This window comes from Erinaceus europaeus, chromosome 7, assembly GCF_950295315.1.
Source record: "Erinaceus europaeus chromosome 7, mEriEur2.1, whole genome shotgun sequence".
Lineage (NCBI taxonomy): Eukaryota > Metazoa > Chordata > Mammalia > Eulipotyphla > Erinaceidae > Erinaceus > Erinaceus europaeus.
Window position 1 is genome coordinate 63,083,676 of NC_080168.1, and position 13,876 is coordinate 63,097,551.

At 46.7% G+C, this 13,876-nt stretch overlaps 1 protein-coding gene across 3 annotated transcripts in view; it reads left to right on the top strand.

The window, feature by feature from the left end:
• The window catches only part of RASSF8 (Ras association domain family member 8), an 82,965-nt gene extending 69,313 nt beyond the window's left edge, over window positions 1-13,652 (top strand). For all 3 annotated transcript variants that reach the window (XM_007517909.3, XM_060194546.1, XM_060194547.1), the window contains 3 exons: window positions 4,196-5,091; window positions 7,470-7,614; window positions 9,765-13,652. In XM_007517909.3, the coding sequence (XP_007517971.1) occupies window positions 4,196-5,091; window positions 7,470-7,614; window positions 9,765-9,886 (1,163 nt within the window). In that variant the 3' untranslated portion in view covers window positions 9,887-13,652. The remainder of the gene's footprint in view (window positions 1-4,195; window positions 5,092-7,469; window positions 7,615-9,764) is intronic.
• Window positions 13,653-13,876: the final 224 nt, after the last annotated feature.

Sequence of the window (13,876 nt, forward strand, 5' to 3'; positions counted from 1 at the left end):
GTCTGGCTTCTGCAGTTGCTTCTCTGTTCTATTTTTAATTTATGTCAGTCACCTATTGAGAGTCCACAAAAGCTGGAAAATCTCAGTGAAATTCTCCCCATTGCTTGAGGTCAGTGATTGTAAGGATTGGAATCAATTTCTTCATCTATTCCAAAGTGTAGTGACTATTTCATGTACTTTACTTAATGTAGCACTTTTAGCCAGCCAAGAGAGCTAAGCAGCAAATCCCGTGATGAATGGATAGATGAGTGGGTGGGCCAACTAACAGACATTCCTTTGAGACCCTCCAAGGCTACTTCAAAATGGTATGTGAGGTAGAGCTCAACTTACTCATGTAATAAAATCCACTAGCCGGGGTCTTATAGGAGAAATAGGAATCTGTTCTAATGAAATAGGGATCTATACATCTTTGCCAGGACTGGTATTAAAGCTAATGACTATGGGATTTAATTCCTACATAAAACATCTAAATCTAATCTCAGTAATAATACTAAAGCTGAAAATTCACTTAGCTTTTTTTTTTTTAAAGATTTTCTATATTGCTGGATGGAAATTTTTTTCTCCCTTTTGCCTAGTTGCACTAAATATAGATTTGTTTATTTTTACAAAAAGAGGGAAACCAGCAGGTAAAGCACTTCCAAATTACAATGAAGCATCTGGAAAAAGAAGCTTTATGGGATGTTTTTAAAATATTTTTATTTATTTATTAATGAGAAAGGTAGAAGGAAAGAGAGAAAGAACCAGACATCACTTTGGTAATGTGTTGCTGGATATTGAACTCACGAGCTCATGCTTGAGAGTCTAATGCTTTATCCACTGCGCCACCTCCCAGACCACAAGAAGCTTTATGTTTAATCTTGAGTAAGTTAGGATCATGTATTTCTTTATTCTATAATATGGTTTCTTTCTTTCCTTTTCCTTCTTTTTCTATTTTTTTTTTTATTTACTAGTGGGCTACAGGACTGTAAGATTACAGGATATAGTTCCACACCACACCCACCACCAAAGTTCTGTATCCTCACCCTCCCACCTCCCAAAGATAACCACCAAAGTTCTCTCAAGTCATAGAAATGGTTTGTTCTGTCTTTTTTCAAGTGGATATGTCTCAGTTCTCTAGATTCTACACATAAGTAAAAACATCTTGTAGTTTTCTTTCATCTCTTTTTTGGCTAAGCATAATCACCTCCAATTCCATCCATTGTGTTGCAGAGGACATAATATCATCTTTTTTGGTTGCAGAGTAATATTCCTTGAAGTATATATCCCATAACTTTTTTTTGCCCTCAGGGTTATTGCCAGGGCTCGGTACCTGCATCACAAATGCACTGTTCCTGGAGACCATTTTTCCCCCTTTTGTTGCTCTTGTTGTTCTATCATTGTTGTGGTTATTATTTTTGTTGCTGCTGTAGTTGGATAGAACAGAGAGAAATCGAGAGAGGAGGGGATGACAGAGAGAGGAAGAGAAAGATAGACACCTGCAGACCTGCTTCACCGCATGTGAAGTGACTCCCCTGCAGGTGGGGAGCCGGGGGCTCGAACCGGGATTCCCGTGCCAGTCCCTGGCGCTTCGTGCCATGTGCACTTAACCCGCTGTGCTACCGCCCAACTCCCATCCCATAACTTCTTTAGCCAATCTTCTGCGGATGGGCAAATGGGCTGCTTCCACTCTGGTTATTGTGAATAGGGCAGTTATGAACATAGGGATGGTGCATATGTCTCTCCTAATTAGTGTTTACAGGTACTTTGAATAAAAGCCGAAAAGTAGTATTGCTGGATCATAAAGTACTCCATTGTATTTGTTTAAGGACTCTTCAGTCTTCCAAAGGTGCTGTACCACTTTGCATTCCCACCAGCAGTAGAGCAGAGCCCATTTTCTCCACAACCTCTCCAACACCTGCCATTTCCTATTCTGTTGATGTGGGCTATCCTCTCAGGTGTGAGCTGGAATCTTATTGTAGCTTCTCTTTTTTCAAGGTGTTTCATCAAACTGACAGAAGTGGGACACAGAGGGGCCACAGAGCTGTAGGTAGACTCTGGGATTGAGGTTCTGAAAGCAGGTGGTGGCAGGGGTGTGAGATCATAGCACCACCACCCTCATAGCAGTGTGTGCATAAGGGCAGCCTCACCCTGCAGAGCTGCTGGGCAGTGTTCCTCAGGCTGACTGTGATCATGATCACCTCTCACCCCCAGATCACTGGGAACATTTTTGGCCAGTCCATCATGACCAGGCTGTCCTTTCCTGCTCCCTGCCCCTTGTCTGCCCAGGTGTTGTGATAAAGGTGCAGTTCCTGTTTGTTCCTCAGTTTCACAAGGCCCCTTTGTGTTCTGCAGCTGTGGTGCTGCTCAGGGGTGTCAGCTGCTCTCCTCCCAGAGAGGAGGAGCCTGTAAAGACAACAGGGGGAGGCTGGCCTCCCAGCTCCAGAGCCCATGTTCCCACCACCCAGTCTAGTTTAGTGACACAAGAACTTTATTGAAGGGCCCAAAGCACCTGGTTGAGTGTACACATTACTGTGCACAAAGACCCATATTCAAACCGTGGTCCCCACCTGCAGGGAAAAAGCTTCACAAGGTGAAGCAGTGCTGTAGGTGTCCCCCCCTCTCTCCCTCCCACTTCCTTCTCAGTTTCTGTCTCTGTTGAATAAATAAATAATTTTTAAAAGAACTTTATTGAAGTAGATTCTTAAGTAGAGAAGATAGCATAATGGTTATGCAAGAAGACTCTCATGCCTAAGGCTCAAAAGTTCTACACCCCCCTACATCACCATAAGGCAGTCTGAGCAGTGCTCTGGTAAAAATGAAAACAGTAGATTCTTTTTTTAAAATATTTATTTTTTTACCCTTTTGTTGCTCTTGTTGTTTAACATTGTTGTGGTTATTAATGTTGTTGTTATTGGATAGGGCAGAGAGAAATGGAGAGAAGAGGGGAAGACAGAGAGGAGAGAGAAAGACAGACACCTACAGACCTGCTTCACTGCTTGTGAAGCGACTCCCCTACAGGTGGGGAGCTGGGGGCTTGAACCAGGATCCTTACGCAGTTCCTTGTGCTTTGCCTCATGTGCGCTTAACCCCGCTGCACCACCGCCCAACTCCCTATGGTAGATTCTTGAGCTAGAGAGGTAGCATAATAATGGCTATGCAAAAAGGTCTTTATGCCTGAGACCTAAGAAGCCTTATGCATGTGGCTTAAGGAGCTTAGTGCATTCAAATGGGAGTTGGGGGCGGGTGGGGGGGGGAGAAGACATAACCCACCAGACAGGACGCTTAACTTGCTCAGGTCTGAGCCCCAGTCCAAAGGAGCTCTGCTGTACTGTGCAGCACGCCAGTGCAACTGCATATCTGTCTCTATGTCTCTGTCTCTCTCTCTCCAATGTAAAAAATGTGAAAAAGTCTGCCCAGGACTCACAACAATAACAGTAAAGACTGACAGGCATGCAGGGGCCACAAGACAGCTTACCTGGGAAGGCACATACCTTAGCATGTGTAGAGCCTCAGGTCCAAATGTCAGCAACCTGAGAGAGTGCCACAGCACCAGGGAGACTCTGCCGGTGGTGGCGCAGTGCTCTGGAGTCTCTTTCCCAGTGTATCTCTAAATTTGTGTATGTGTGTTCGATGGAACTTTAAAAGAGTAAGAAGTGAGTCTGTGACCTGCATGTACAAAACCCTGGCACTGCCAAAAACAAGAAAAGTAGGCTCTGATTATTTCTTTCAATATTTTATGTATTTATTGGATAGAGAGCAAAATTTTGTGAGTAGAGGGAGGGAGAAAGACACTTGCAGCACTGCTTCACTTATGAAGCTTCCCCCCTGGAGGTGGGAACCGTGATACTGAACTCTGGTCCTTGCACATTGCGACATGTGCTCAACCAGGTGTACCAGCACCTGGTCCCTTATTTATTGGACAGAGACAGAAATTGAGAGGGGAAGAGGAGATGGAGAGGTAAAGAGAGACACCTGCAGCCCTGCTTCACTGCTCATAAAGCTCCCCTACCCCTTCAGGTGGGGACTAGGGGCTAGTACTTTGGTTTTTGTACATGGTACTGTGTGTACTCAACCAGGTACACCATTCCCCAGCCCCAGCTCCAATTATCAGGGTTTTGTGCTGTATATCTGTAAGATAGCCTGGGCTGGGCTGGGCCAGACAGGACCGGTCTGTTCACTTCCTCCTCCCTCCTGACTCTCCTGTCTTCTGTCATAGGCCGCACTGGAAGGTACACACTTATAGAAAAATGGCGAGACACCGAGAGACACCTGGCCCCCCACGAGAACCCCATCATTTCCCTGAACAAGTGGGGCCAGTATGCCAGCGATGTGCAGTTGATCCTGCGCCGCACAGGCCCCTCGCTCAGCGAGCGGCCCACCTCCGACAGTGTGGCCAGGGTCCCCGAGAGAACACTCTATCGGCAGAGCCTGCCGCCCCTAGCCAAGCTGGACAAGGCCATCCGCCGGAGGGAGCCCAAGAGGAAGTCGCTGACCTTTACAGGGGGCGCCAAGGGGCTGATGGACATCTTCGGGAAAGGCCGAGAGACAGCGGCAGCAGCGGTGGAACTGAGGCAGAAGGCGCTCAACCACTGCCGGGCCCCTGCGGCCGAGGAGCTCAAGAGGCTGATCCGCCTGCAGACGGAGAAGCTGCAGTCCATGGAGAGGGAGCTCGAGTCCAGTGATGCGCAGATCCGTTTCTGGGAGCAGAGGCACAGCTCAAACCTGGAGGAGGAAATTGTCCGCCTGGAACAGAAGATCAAGCGGAACGATGTGGAAATCGAGGAGGAGGAGTTCTGGGAAAATGAACTGCAGATTGAGCAGGAAAACGAGAAGCAGCTGAAGGACCAGCTGCAGGACATCCGGCAGCGGGTGACGGAGTGTGAGAGCAAGCTCCAGGACTACGTGGCTCAGATCCAGGCCATGAAGGATGGCCTGGAAGCCGAAAAGCTGCAGCGGGAAGTCCAGGAGGCACAGGTCAACGAGGAGGAGGTCAAAGGGAAGATTGGCAAGGTCAAGGGCGAGATTGACCTCCAAGGCCAGCAGAGCCTGCGGCTGGAGAATGGAATTAAAGCCGTGGAGCGGTCTCTTGGACAGGCCACCAAGCGACTGCAGGCACGGACTGTTTCAAATATATTTTATTAGTGATTTAATAGTGATTTACAAGATTATAAGATAACAGGAGCGTAAAATTCCACACCACTCCCACCACCAAAGTTCTGTGCCCCACCCCCTCCAGCTGTAACTACCACAGTTCTCCCAAGGTCATAGATATGAGTTGACTATATATTTTTTTCCAAGTTCAGGTATTTCATGTATAGAAATTGAATGGGAAAAGAGAGAAACACCTGCAGCAGTGCTCCTAAAGCCTACCTCCTGCAGGTGGGGACCAGGAACTTGAGCCTGGCTCCTTGTGCTCTGTAATGCGTGCTCTTAACCAGGTGTGCCACCACCTGGTAGTTGTCTTTCACTTCCTTATTTACTTCAGTAAGCATAGCCATTACCAGTCCCATCCATTTAGCCTTAAAAACACATTACAGTCCTTTATTAAAACTGCTAAATTGTACTCCATTGAATATATGTCCATGCCTTTTCTTTTCCTTTCTTTTTTAAATTGCTACCAGGGTTATCACTGGGCTCAGTGCCTACACAACAAATCCATTGCTCCTGGTAGCCATCCTCCCTCCCCTTTTTTTCCTTCTCATTTATAGGACAGAGAGAAACTGAGTGAGAAGGGAGATAAAGAGGGAGAAAGGCACTTGCAGAACATGTTTCACCACTTGTGAAACTTCCCCCCTACAGATGGGGAGTCAAACTTGGATTCTTGCGCATATAGTATCGTGTGTGTGCATAACCAGTTGTGCCACCACCCAGCTTCCTCTTTATCTATAAGGCTCAAATGAGTGAGTTTCATTCCATTGTTAAAGGCTATTTTCCCCCCAACTCTATTCCTCATTGGGTCATGTTCCACCCCCATACACCCCTGATATTTTAAACTTCTAATCAGGAAAATAAAAGGAACAGAGAAGCACATGAGCCATTTGGGCAACAGTGGCTGAGCCTTTTTTTAATTCACTTTTAAAGCAGGCAGAGGCATTCTCATTTACCCCTCTCAGCATTTCAGTGTTCATTGCATTCAAATGCTTGGCTTACAGGGATGAGTATTTGGGGTACAGTTTCATGCCTCTTCCCCATGCATGTTCCCACTCCAGGCCTTCCATCTAAGTGCCAATAGTCTGTCAGATACCCCATCAGTCTGTCAGACACCCCTTCTTTCCCAGAGAGTGAGAGACAGGGTGAGAGCACACCACCATTCCACTGCTCATGAAGCTTCCTCCCATTTGGTAGCTGTGGGCTCAAACCCAGGTCCACACACAGCAACATGTGCACTCTACCTAGTGAACCACACTGTAGCCCCTGAGCACCCTCCACTCTTGCCCCTCCCTTAGGTGATATCACTTATTTATTTTTTTCTTAATATGTAGTTATTATGAGGGAGGGGGGAGAGAGAATGAAGCAGAAAGATGGAACAGAGCAGAGCTGCTCTGGCATAAGATGGTATCAGGGTTTGAACCTGAAGTCTCTGGGGATTCAGGCCTGTAAATTGGTCGGAGACCTCAATTTTGAATCATAGTCTCCAGGCCTCTTTTCCTTTGTCTGCCAGCTTAGTTTCTCTTTATCTCACTTAGAGGTGAGATCATTCAGTATTAGTTCATCTCCTCCTGGGTTGTTAAACTCAGCATGTTCCTCTCCCATCACATCCATACTGTTGCAAAGGACAGCTCTCATCTTTTCTCATAGCTGAGTAATATTCCACAGTGTATATGGACCACAGCTTCCAAATCCATTCATCTGTCCTTGGGCACAGGTTGAACCTGTACCCTGGATGTTGTGAATAGTGTTACAGTTACATAGGCATGCATACATCTTAAAAAGAAAAAAAGATTAATTTGTTAATGAGAGAGGGAGGAAAGAGAATCAGAGCATTACTCTGACACATTGGATGCCAGGGGTTGAACTTGGGGCCTCGTGCTTCCTCTACACCACCCCCCAGGCCCACTGTGTGCACATAGGTCTTTTCAGTGAGTGCTTTGTGTTCTTCAGATAGATATCCAGAGTGGAATGTTAGCATACACATCTTTCCATTCTTTGCTTTAGAGAAGAAGAGAGGGGGAAGCTCCGTTATGCTCTCACATGGAGCTTGGAGTTGAAACCAGAACCTCATGGCAAGTATATACTCAGCTGGACCCTCTCCCAGTTCCCATAGAGGCAGGCATGTGTGTTGTCAGGTGCAGAGTGCACTCCTATCAGAGTACAGGCAGACACTGAAGAGGCTCTTGTTCTTCCTGCCCCTCTTTTGTTCATGTCACAGAGCCCCTGATGGCAGTGTGTGCTGCTGCCTGGTGTGCGGCTGAGAGTAACCTTTATGTCCAGCCCCCAGGGCAGACTGCAGGAGTCCCCACTTGTTCACCCAACGTCTCTCTTCCCCACAGGACAAGGAGCAGGAGCTGGAGCAGCTGACCAAGGAACTGCGGCAAGTCAACCTCCAGCAGTTCATCCAACAGACAGGGACGAAGGTGACTGTGCTGCCTGCTGAGCCCGTGGAGGTGGACGGCCCACCCTCGGACAGGGAGCAGGGTAAGGCGGGGAGTGCGGACTGCTGGTGGTCCCATGGTGGGGGGGCAGGGAGCAAGTTGCATGGGTTCAGGCAGAGGATTAACCCCCAGGAGCTCATCCTCAGGCCTCTCAGGAAAGACTGAGCAGGATATCCCACTTGCTTCTGGAAAAAGACATCATCCTGTCAGGGTGATTGAGTGGGATGTAAGAAAGGTCATGATGCATGTTTCTGTGTTTTTCCCATGTGAAAATGCATCATGATCTTTCCAGCACCCCAGTACTTGGGTAATTATCAAGTCACACATTTGCTTTTGAAGATTCACATGATGTGGGGCCAGGTGGTGGTGCACCTATTAGAACACACACATTGCAGTGCAGGAGGCTCAAACCCCTTGCCCCTTACAGGGCAGAAGCTTCATAAGCAGTGAAACAGTTTTGCAGGTGTCTCTCTTTTTCTCTCTCTCCCTTCCCTCTCAGTTTCTTCCTGTATCTATCTGAAAAAAATAAATATTAGAAGAAAAAAATCATTATGTTTTTCCCGCAAAAACATAAGTGAGGGATAGAGCCTCACAGTGAGCACAAAGCCTCCTCTGGCACATGAGGCACCAGGGCCCAGAGTCTCAGGCACACCAGCCCTGTGCTCTCCCCATGGAGCCTTCTCCCCAAGCTGCCAGGCCGCTGGCCTCAGGGTCTTTCTATGATTTCATAGTGGTTTACAGAATCACAGGATGCCAGGGGTGCAGAGTCACACCCTTACAGGGTGTGTGTGACTCATGACACCTACCACCATGAAGACCTGTGTCCCACCACCCCACCTTAGCTTTTGTTGTTGTTTTGTCATTGTTGGGGCTTCAGTGTTCTGGGCTGACTTTCAATAAGGGAGAGAGGTAAAGAGACCACAGCACCGAAGCTTCTCCCCACAGTGTTGGGAGCTGGGCTCCAACCTGGGTCATGCACATGACAAAGCAGGCACCCTCCCAGGTGAGTCTTGTTGGCCACCAGGGTTATCACTGGGGCCCCATGTTGGCACTATAAATCCACCACCCCTGAGACCATTGTTTCCCTTTCTTTCCTTCCTTCCTTCCTTCCTTTTCTATTTTATTTTATAGGACAGAGAGAAATTGAGAGGGGAGGGGAAGATAGGGAGAGAGAAAGATAGACACCTGCAGTCTGCTTTGCTGCTTGAGAAGCTTTGCCCCTGCAGGTGGAGAGCAGGGGCTTGAACACAGGTCCCTGCATATGGCAATGTGTATGCTCAACTGGGTGAACCACCAGGGCTTGACTGCTCTAGGGCTGACTTTCAGAGAGAAAGGGAGAGAGATCACAACACAAAAGCTCCCCCCAGTGTGTTGGAAGCCGGGTTCCAGCCTTGGTCATGCACATGGCAAAGTAGGCACCCTCCCAGGTGAGGTGGTCTGTTGGTCCTGCTTTTTGGTTTGGTTCCCACTGTAGCAGCTCTCAGCTCTGACCAGTGCTGGTGCTGGATCAGTCTTGGGACACCTCTCATGCACATCCCGTGTGCCACCTTAGCACTTACTCCATCCCAGGCATCCTGATCCTTGTCATAAATGTTAGACTGTCTTTATTTTATTTTTATTTTATTTTATTGAATATGACAGAGAGAAATTGAAGGGGAAGGGGAGACAGAGAGGGAGAGAGAAAGACAGATGCTTGCAGACCTACTTATCACTCATGAAGTATCCCATCCATCCCTCCCCCCTCCCGCCCCAGCAGGTGGGGAGTGGGGGCTTGAACCTGGGTCCTCGCACATGATAGCATGTGCTCAATCTAGTTCGCCACCACCTGGCGCCTGACAGATTACTTCTTCATAGAGCTTTGTTCCCTTGGAGTAGGGACAAGTCACAACCCCCTCAGCTAAGTGTAAGCTTCTCTCTGTTTCTGACACCCCTTCACCCTCCCCCAGTTCTCTGTCATTAATCCACTGATTGGTGCTGTGTCAGAGGCCAAACACTCAAAAATAGGGGACACACTGCTCACCCTTTAGTGAGTGCAGTAACCATTGGGGACCCTGAAATCTTTGCTTCCATTGAGTGGGGACAGGAAGAACTGGACTCCCAGCCCCAGGGGACACAACAGTGGCAGGGTCAGAGGGTCAGAGTGTCCTGAGTCTCATCCTGTACATGGAATGACTTCCTCTGTCTCCTGTTTAGAGGCTCCCTTCCAGTCCGGGTCCCTGAAGCGGCCCGGCTCTTCCCGGCAACTCCCCAGCAACTTGCGGATCCTGCAGAACCCCCTCTCAGCTGGGTTCAACCCTGAGGGCATCTACGTATAGTGCACCTGCTTCCGGGGAGAGACCCAAGAAGGGATCCCCAATCTGTGCCAAGGACCCACCGAGGATCTATCTCGGAGCCACTGGAGCCATACCCCGTGCACTGATGCTAAGGAACAAAGAAACATAAGTGTCTGCCACCAGCCAGTGCTGACTCCTTCACCCAGCTGCCACCACGCAGAGCCTTCCTGTTTATGTAACCCTTGGAGAGCATCAGGAAAGTATTAGATGCCATGTGTATACGTAAATAAAGCTGTGGGTGTGTGAGCGGAGACACAGCTGCAGCTGGCTCGGCCTCATTTTCTCCCATGCCACCAGCTAGTGTGCGAATGTGTCCTGACCTCCTCTTTCTGACCAGCCCCTGCCCTCTGCCAGATATCTTCTGTCCATTAATTTGTCCATCCACAGCTGCTCTGCAACAAGGTGGACACCCTGGGTGCTGCACCCCCCTACCCCACCTCAAGACGGCTATGGAAGAATCCAGCTGCAGTGATGTCAAGATGTCGGTGCCTGTCCTAGGCAGTGCCACCTTATGAGGCAAGAGAAGGCAGGCCAGCCTCGTTTCCTCTCCAGCACCCCTACAGCCCACCCCTGAGCGGGAACCTTGAATAAATGTGGGTTTAAGAGCCCGGTCCACTTCAGGCACCTGCTGGACAAAAACATAGTGGCTGATGAGCCCTCCACCCAGGCCTAGGGTTCCCCGGCTCCTGGTGGTTTCATTTCTGCCCTGCCTCATCATTTCACACACCTGGAGCCTCTGCATTGCCATGATATGAGTCAGAGGTATGGAAGCTCAGTCACTCCTGGATGGGTGCTGTAGGAGTTAAAGTGACCCACTTCTCAGTATGCCCTACTAGTATAAACACCCCAGGGTGACTTCCTCCTTGCACTAAACCTACTTGACACACACACAGCACACAGCACAGCAGCCTCCCCAGCCTTTGAATAGGTTGTAGGCAGGTGTTTTCTGCCAAGGGAGTCAGGCAAAATTCAGTCTGTGTTTGCATTTTTCTGAGTGTGACTTTTACAGGACACTGATGCTCTTTTGTACCCATATTTTCTTGTTTATAAAACCAAAAAAATGAGTTTCCTTCCCCTCTCCCCCGTGAGTACTGATTTGGCTTCAGCTTCCAGGTAAAGGTCTTAGCAATTGTGGTCAGATACCTCTTAGCCATGTCCACATTCCCTCTGGTCAGAGTCTGGTGCACTAATGATGAAGACTGTCCTCTGAAAGGGAACGTAGTTTTCAATTTCAAGGAAAACTCATTACCTGTATTATCCACATGCAACAAAGTTAAAGTGAATTGCTATATTAATGCCGTGGTAACTGTAAGCAGATAGTTCGTAGTTTATGCATGAGGGCAACTTTGGATGCTTTAACACGCACTTGACTTATTTTTGGTGTGATGAATGTTGAGAATGCTGCTACTTAGACTTCCCACAAAAAACCTTAAGAATGGTTGTGAACATGTATAGAAGCTTCTAGAGAACTGAGAGTCATCACGCAGAGTTGCCTTTTCTAGTTCCTGCAAAATGGCAGACCTCAAAGAAAGATGTCATTTTCTTTGAGCTCTTGGGGGCTCTCAAGCAGTCCTTGCCATCAGACTATTTTGCAAAACACATACACACACACACACACACACACACACACCTTGGGAAATAAATTATTCTTACCGAAATAACTGCAACCTACATACTTGTGCTCTCAATTTGTAATAGTTGTTTCTTACCTGCAGACTACACTAAAAATTAGGGATATTCAGAAGTCACTGTAATTTGTAGATTTTGTGACAATGACGACTCATGTCAGTCCGAGAGATGCCTTATTTTTAAAGGGTTCCATCCTGTACTGAGTTGTTTTTCTTACCATTGATTAGAAAAACTGAAATCTTATTTACAAAGAAAAACTTTTTTTTAAATAAATCGACTGCATTCAATATAGATCAAAATGTTAAGCTGAAGACATATTAGGCTTGGCCGTTGGATGTCGTGAAGATGTTGTAGTGTGCCATGAAACAAATCAAGTCACTTTCCAGCTAATCGTGTTGCAAATTTCTGTCAGTATTAACCTAGTAAATATCATGAGAAGCCTGGCAGCATCCTGCAACTTGTAGGAGCTGGGCTTCCCCAGCATGGTATTACGATTAACCTGCCAAGCAACTTCACCCCAGCTTTGAAGTTGCCAAATACTCTTCATGGACCTCATTGCAGATAGACATGCTACTCCCTAGGTGGAAAGAGTAGAAAAATGTGAATTTAGTGAAGGCATTGCACGGCTGTACTTTTTGATCAGCCATACTACTTCTGGGAAGCACATCTCTTAAATATTTTCTGAGTCCCTTTTTGAAAACTGAGGAGTGAAAACCCTCATTCCCCTAGAGCATAGTAAAAGCTTTTAGTCTATTTCTGACCTTTGTATCTGTCACCAATACAAATGAGCTAGATTCAGTGCCCCATCCTTGGATACATTTTGGAGGGTAGCAGGCAATGTTATACAAAAATACCAAATGGCAGTATTGCACCCAGGGAGCCATTCAGGTTCTAAATACTAAATTGGATCACAAGTTTTTGCTATACCACAGGTCATTTTATTGTGATTTTCTACATCAGATTTTTTTCTTTTTTCCTGTCAAAGAATAATTTGAAATGACATTGGTGCATCTGACCCTTTGAATGTCTGTTTCCTTGGAGTGACCTTCAGTCAGCTGCATGGGTCTTCCTGTTGTTCTTGTGAGATGCTTGGCCTGATAGCGTTAGTGTCTTGATGCACAGGGCTTTTGTACAGCAGACTTTGCCAGGTGCAAACAGACGTCATCCTCTGTCCCCGCTGAACTGATCACTGATTCCCATCTCAGAGATAAATCATGAGCTCGAGCAAAGGCAAGATTGGCACAGTATAGCTGGGGAGAAGAAATGTTGAAGCTGACACTACTAAAGCTGGTACCTGTGCCTGGAGGGAGCCTTTCTCTATGAATAAAGAAACAACAGGCAGCAGGCTTTAGAGAAAGAAAAGCATCTGGACATCTCTCCAAGCTAAACCATATGCCACAGTGAGGAAACAAAGTGGGGAAGGACAAAAACTCTGAATTTGGGACAAGCAAACAAGTTGGGCCTTAATTGATGTGTAAATAAATTATGATGCTGTGCCCCAACCCGCGCCTCTTCCCCGTCTCCATTCATCCATGTTGTATGAAATTCTCACTCATAAGTATTACTTTTGTATAACGGCCTTTGTTTTTTTTTTTACTTGCATGTTTCTACCATTTGCTATACAGTATTTTTTAAGTGTTGGGTGAAGGCCATCCACTGAACAGAGAAAACAACAGTTACTATTTATTCAGTATTGCTGCTTTACATTTTCAGAGTCAGCTTTCTGCCCAGGACAGGGGCTGCTGGGAAGCTACAGGAACTCAATTCTGATGCATTTTATATATTTTTAGAAACCAAATAAATGCAGATTTACCTATTTAGTATACTAATTATATTAAACCAGCAGAAATATAAAGGCAATAAAGTATATACATATATATATGGGGGGAGGGGGAAGATTAAAAACTAGGTTTACAGCCAGACACTGCACCGCCCCACTTGGATCTCAGTGTGTCTCTCTTCAAAGACCAGGAGGACTTATGTTGACACATAAGTCAACATAAACTTGAAAACAGGACACCGCCCCAGTCTCCAGCTGTGGACACTTACATACAGCTTCTAGCACCACTTTGCTTCTGTGCAAATAAAATGTTTGTGATCTGTATCATATGTAACTATCCTTTTGACTTATGTTTCAAATTATATTTTTTGTTATTGTTGCTGATTATTATCCTGAGCTGAAAAACAAAGGAAAGGCATTCTCCCAGATAATAAATTTTCAGGATTCATTGGGGCATTACACAAGCTGGTTTGTGTCTCTCTGTCCATCACAACTTAAAAGGTAGCTGCAGTTCCTTTAAAGTACTCAATGCCGAGTTGCCAAGAAGGTAGTCGTCTCATCCG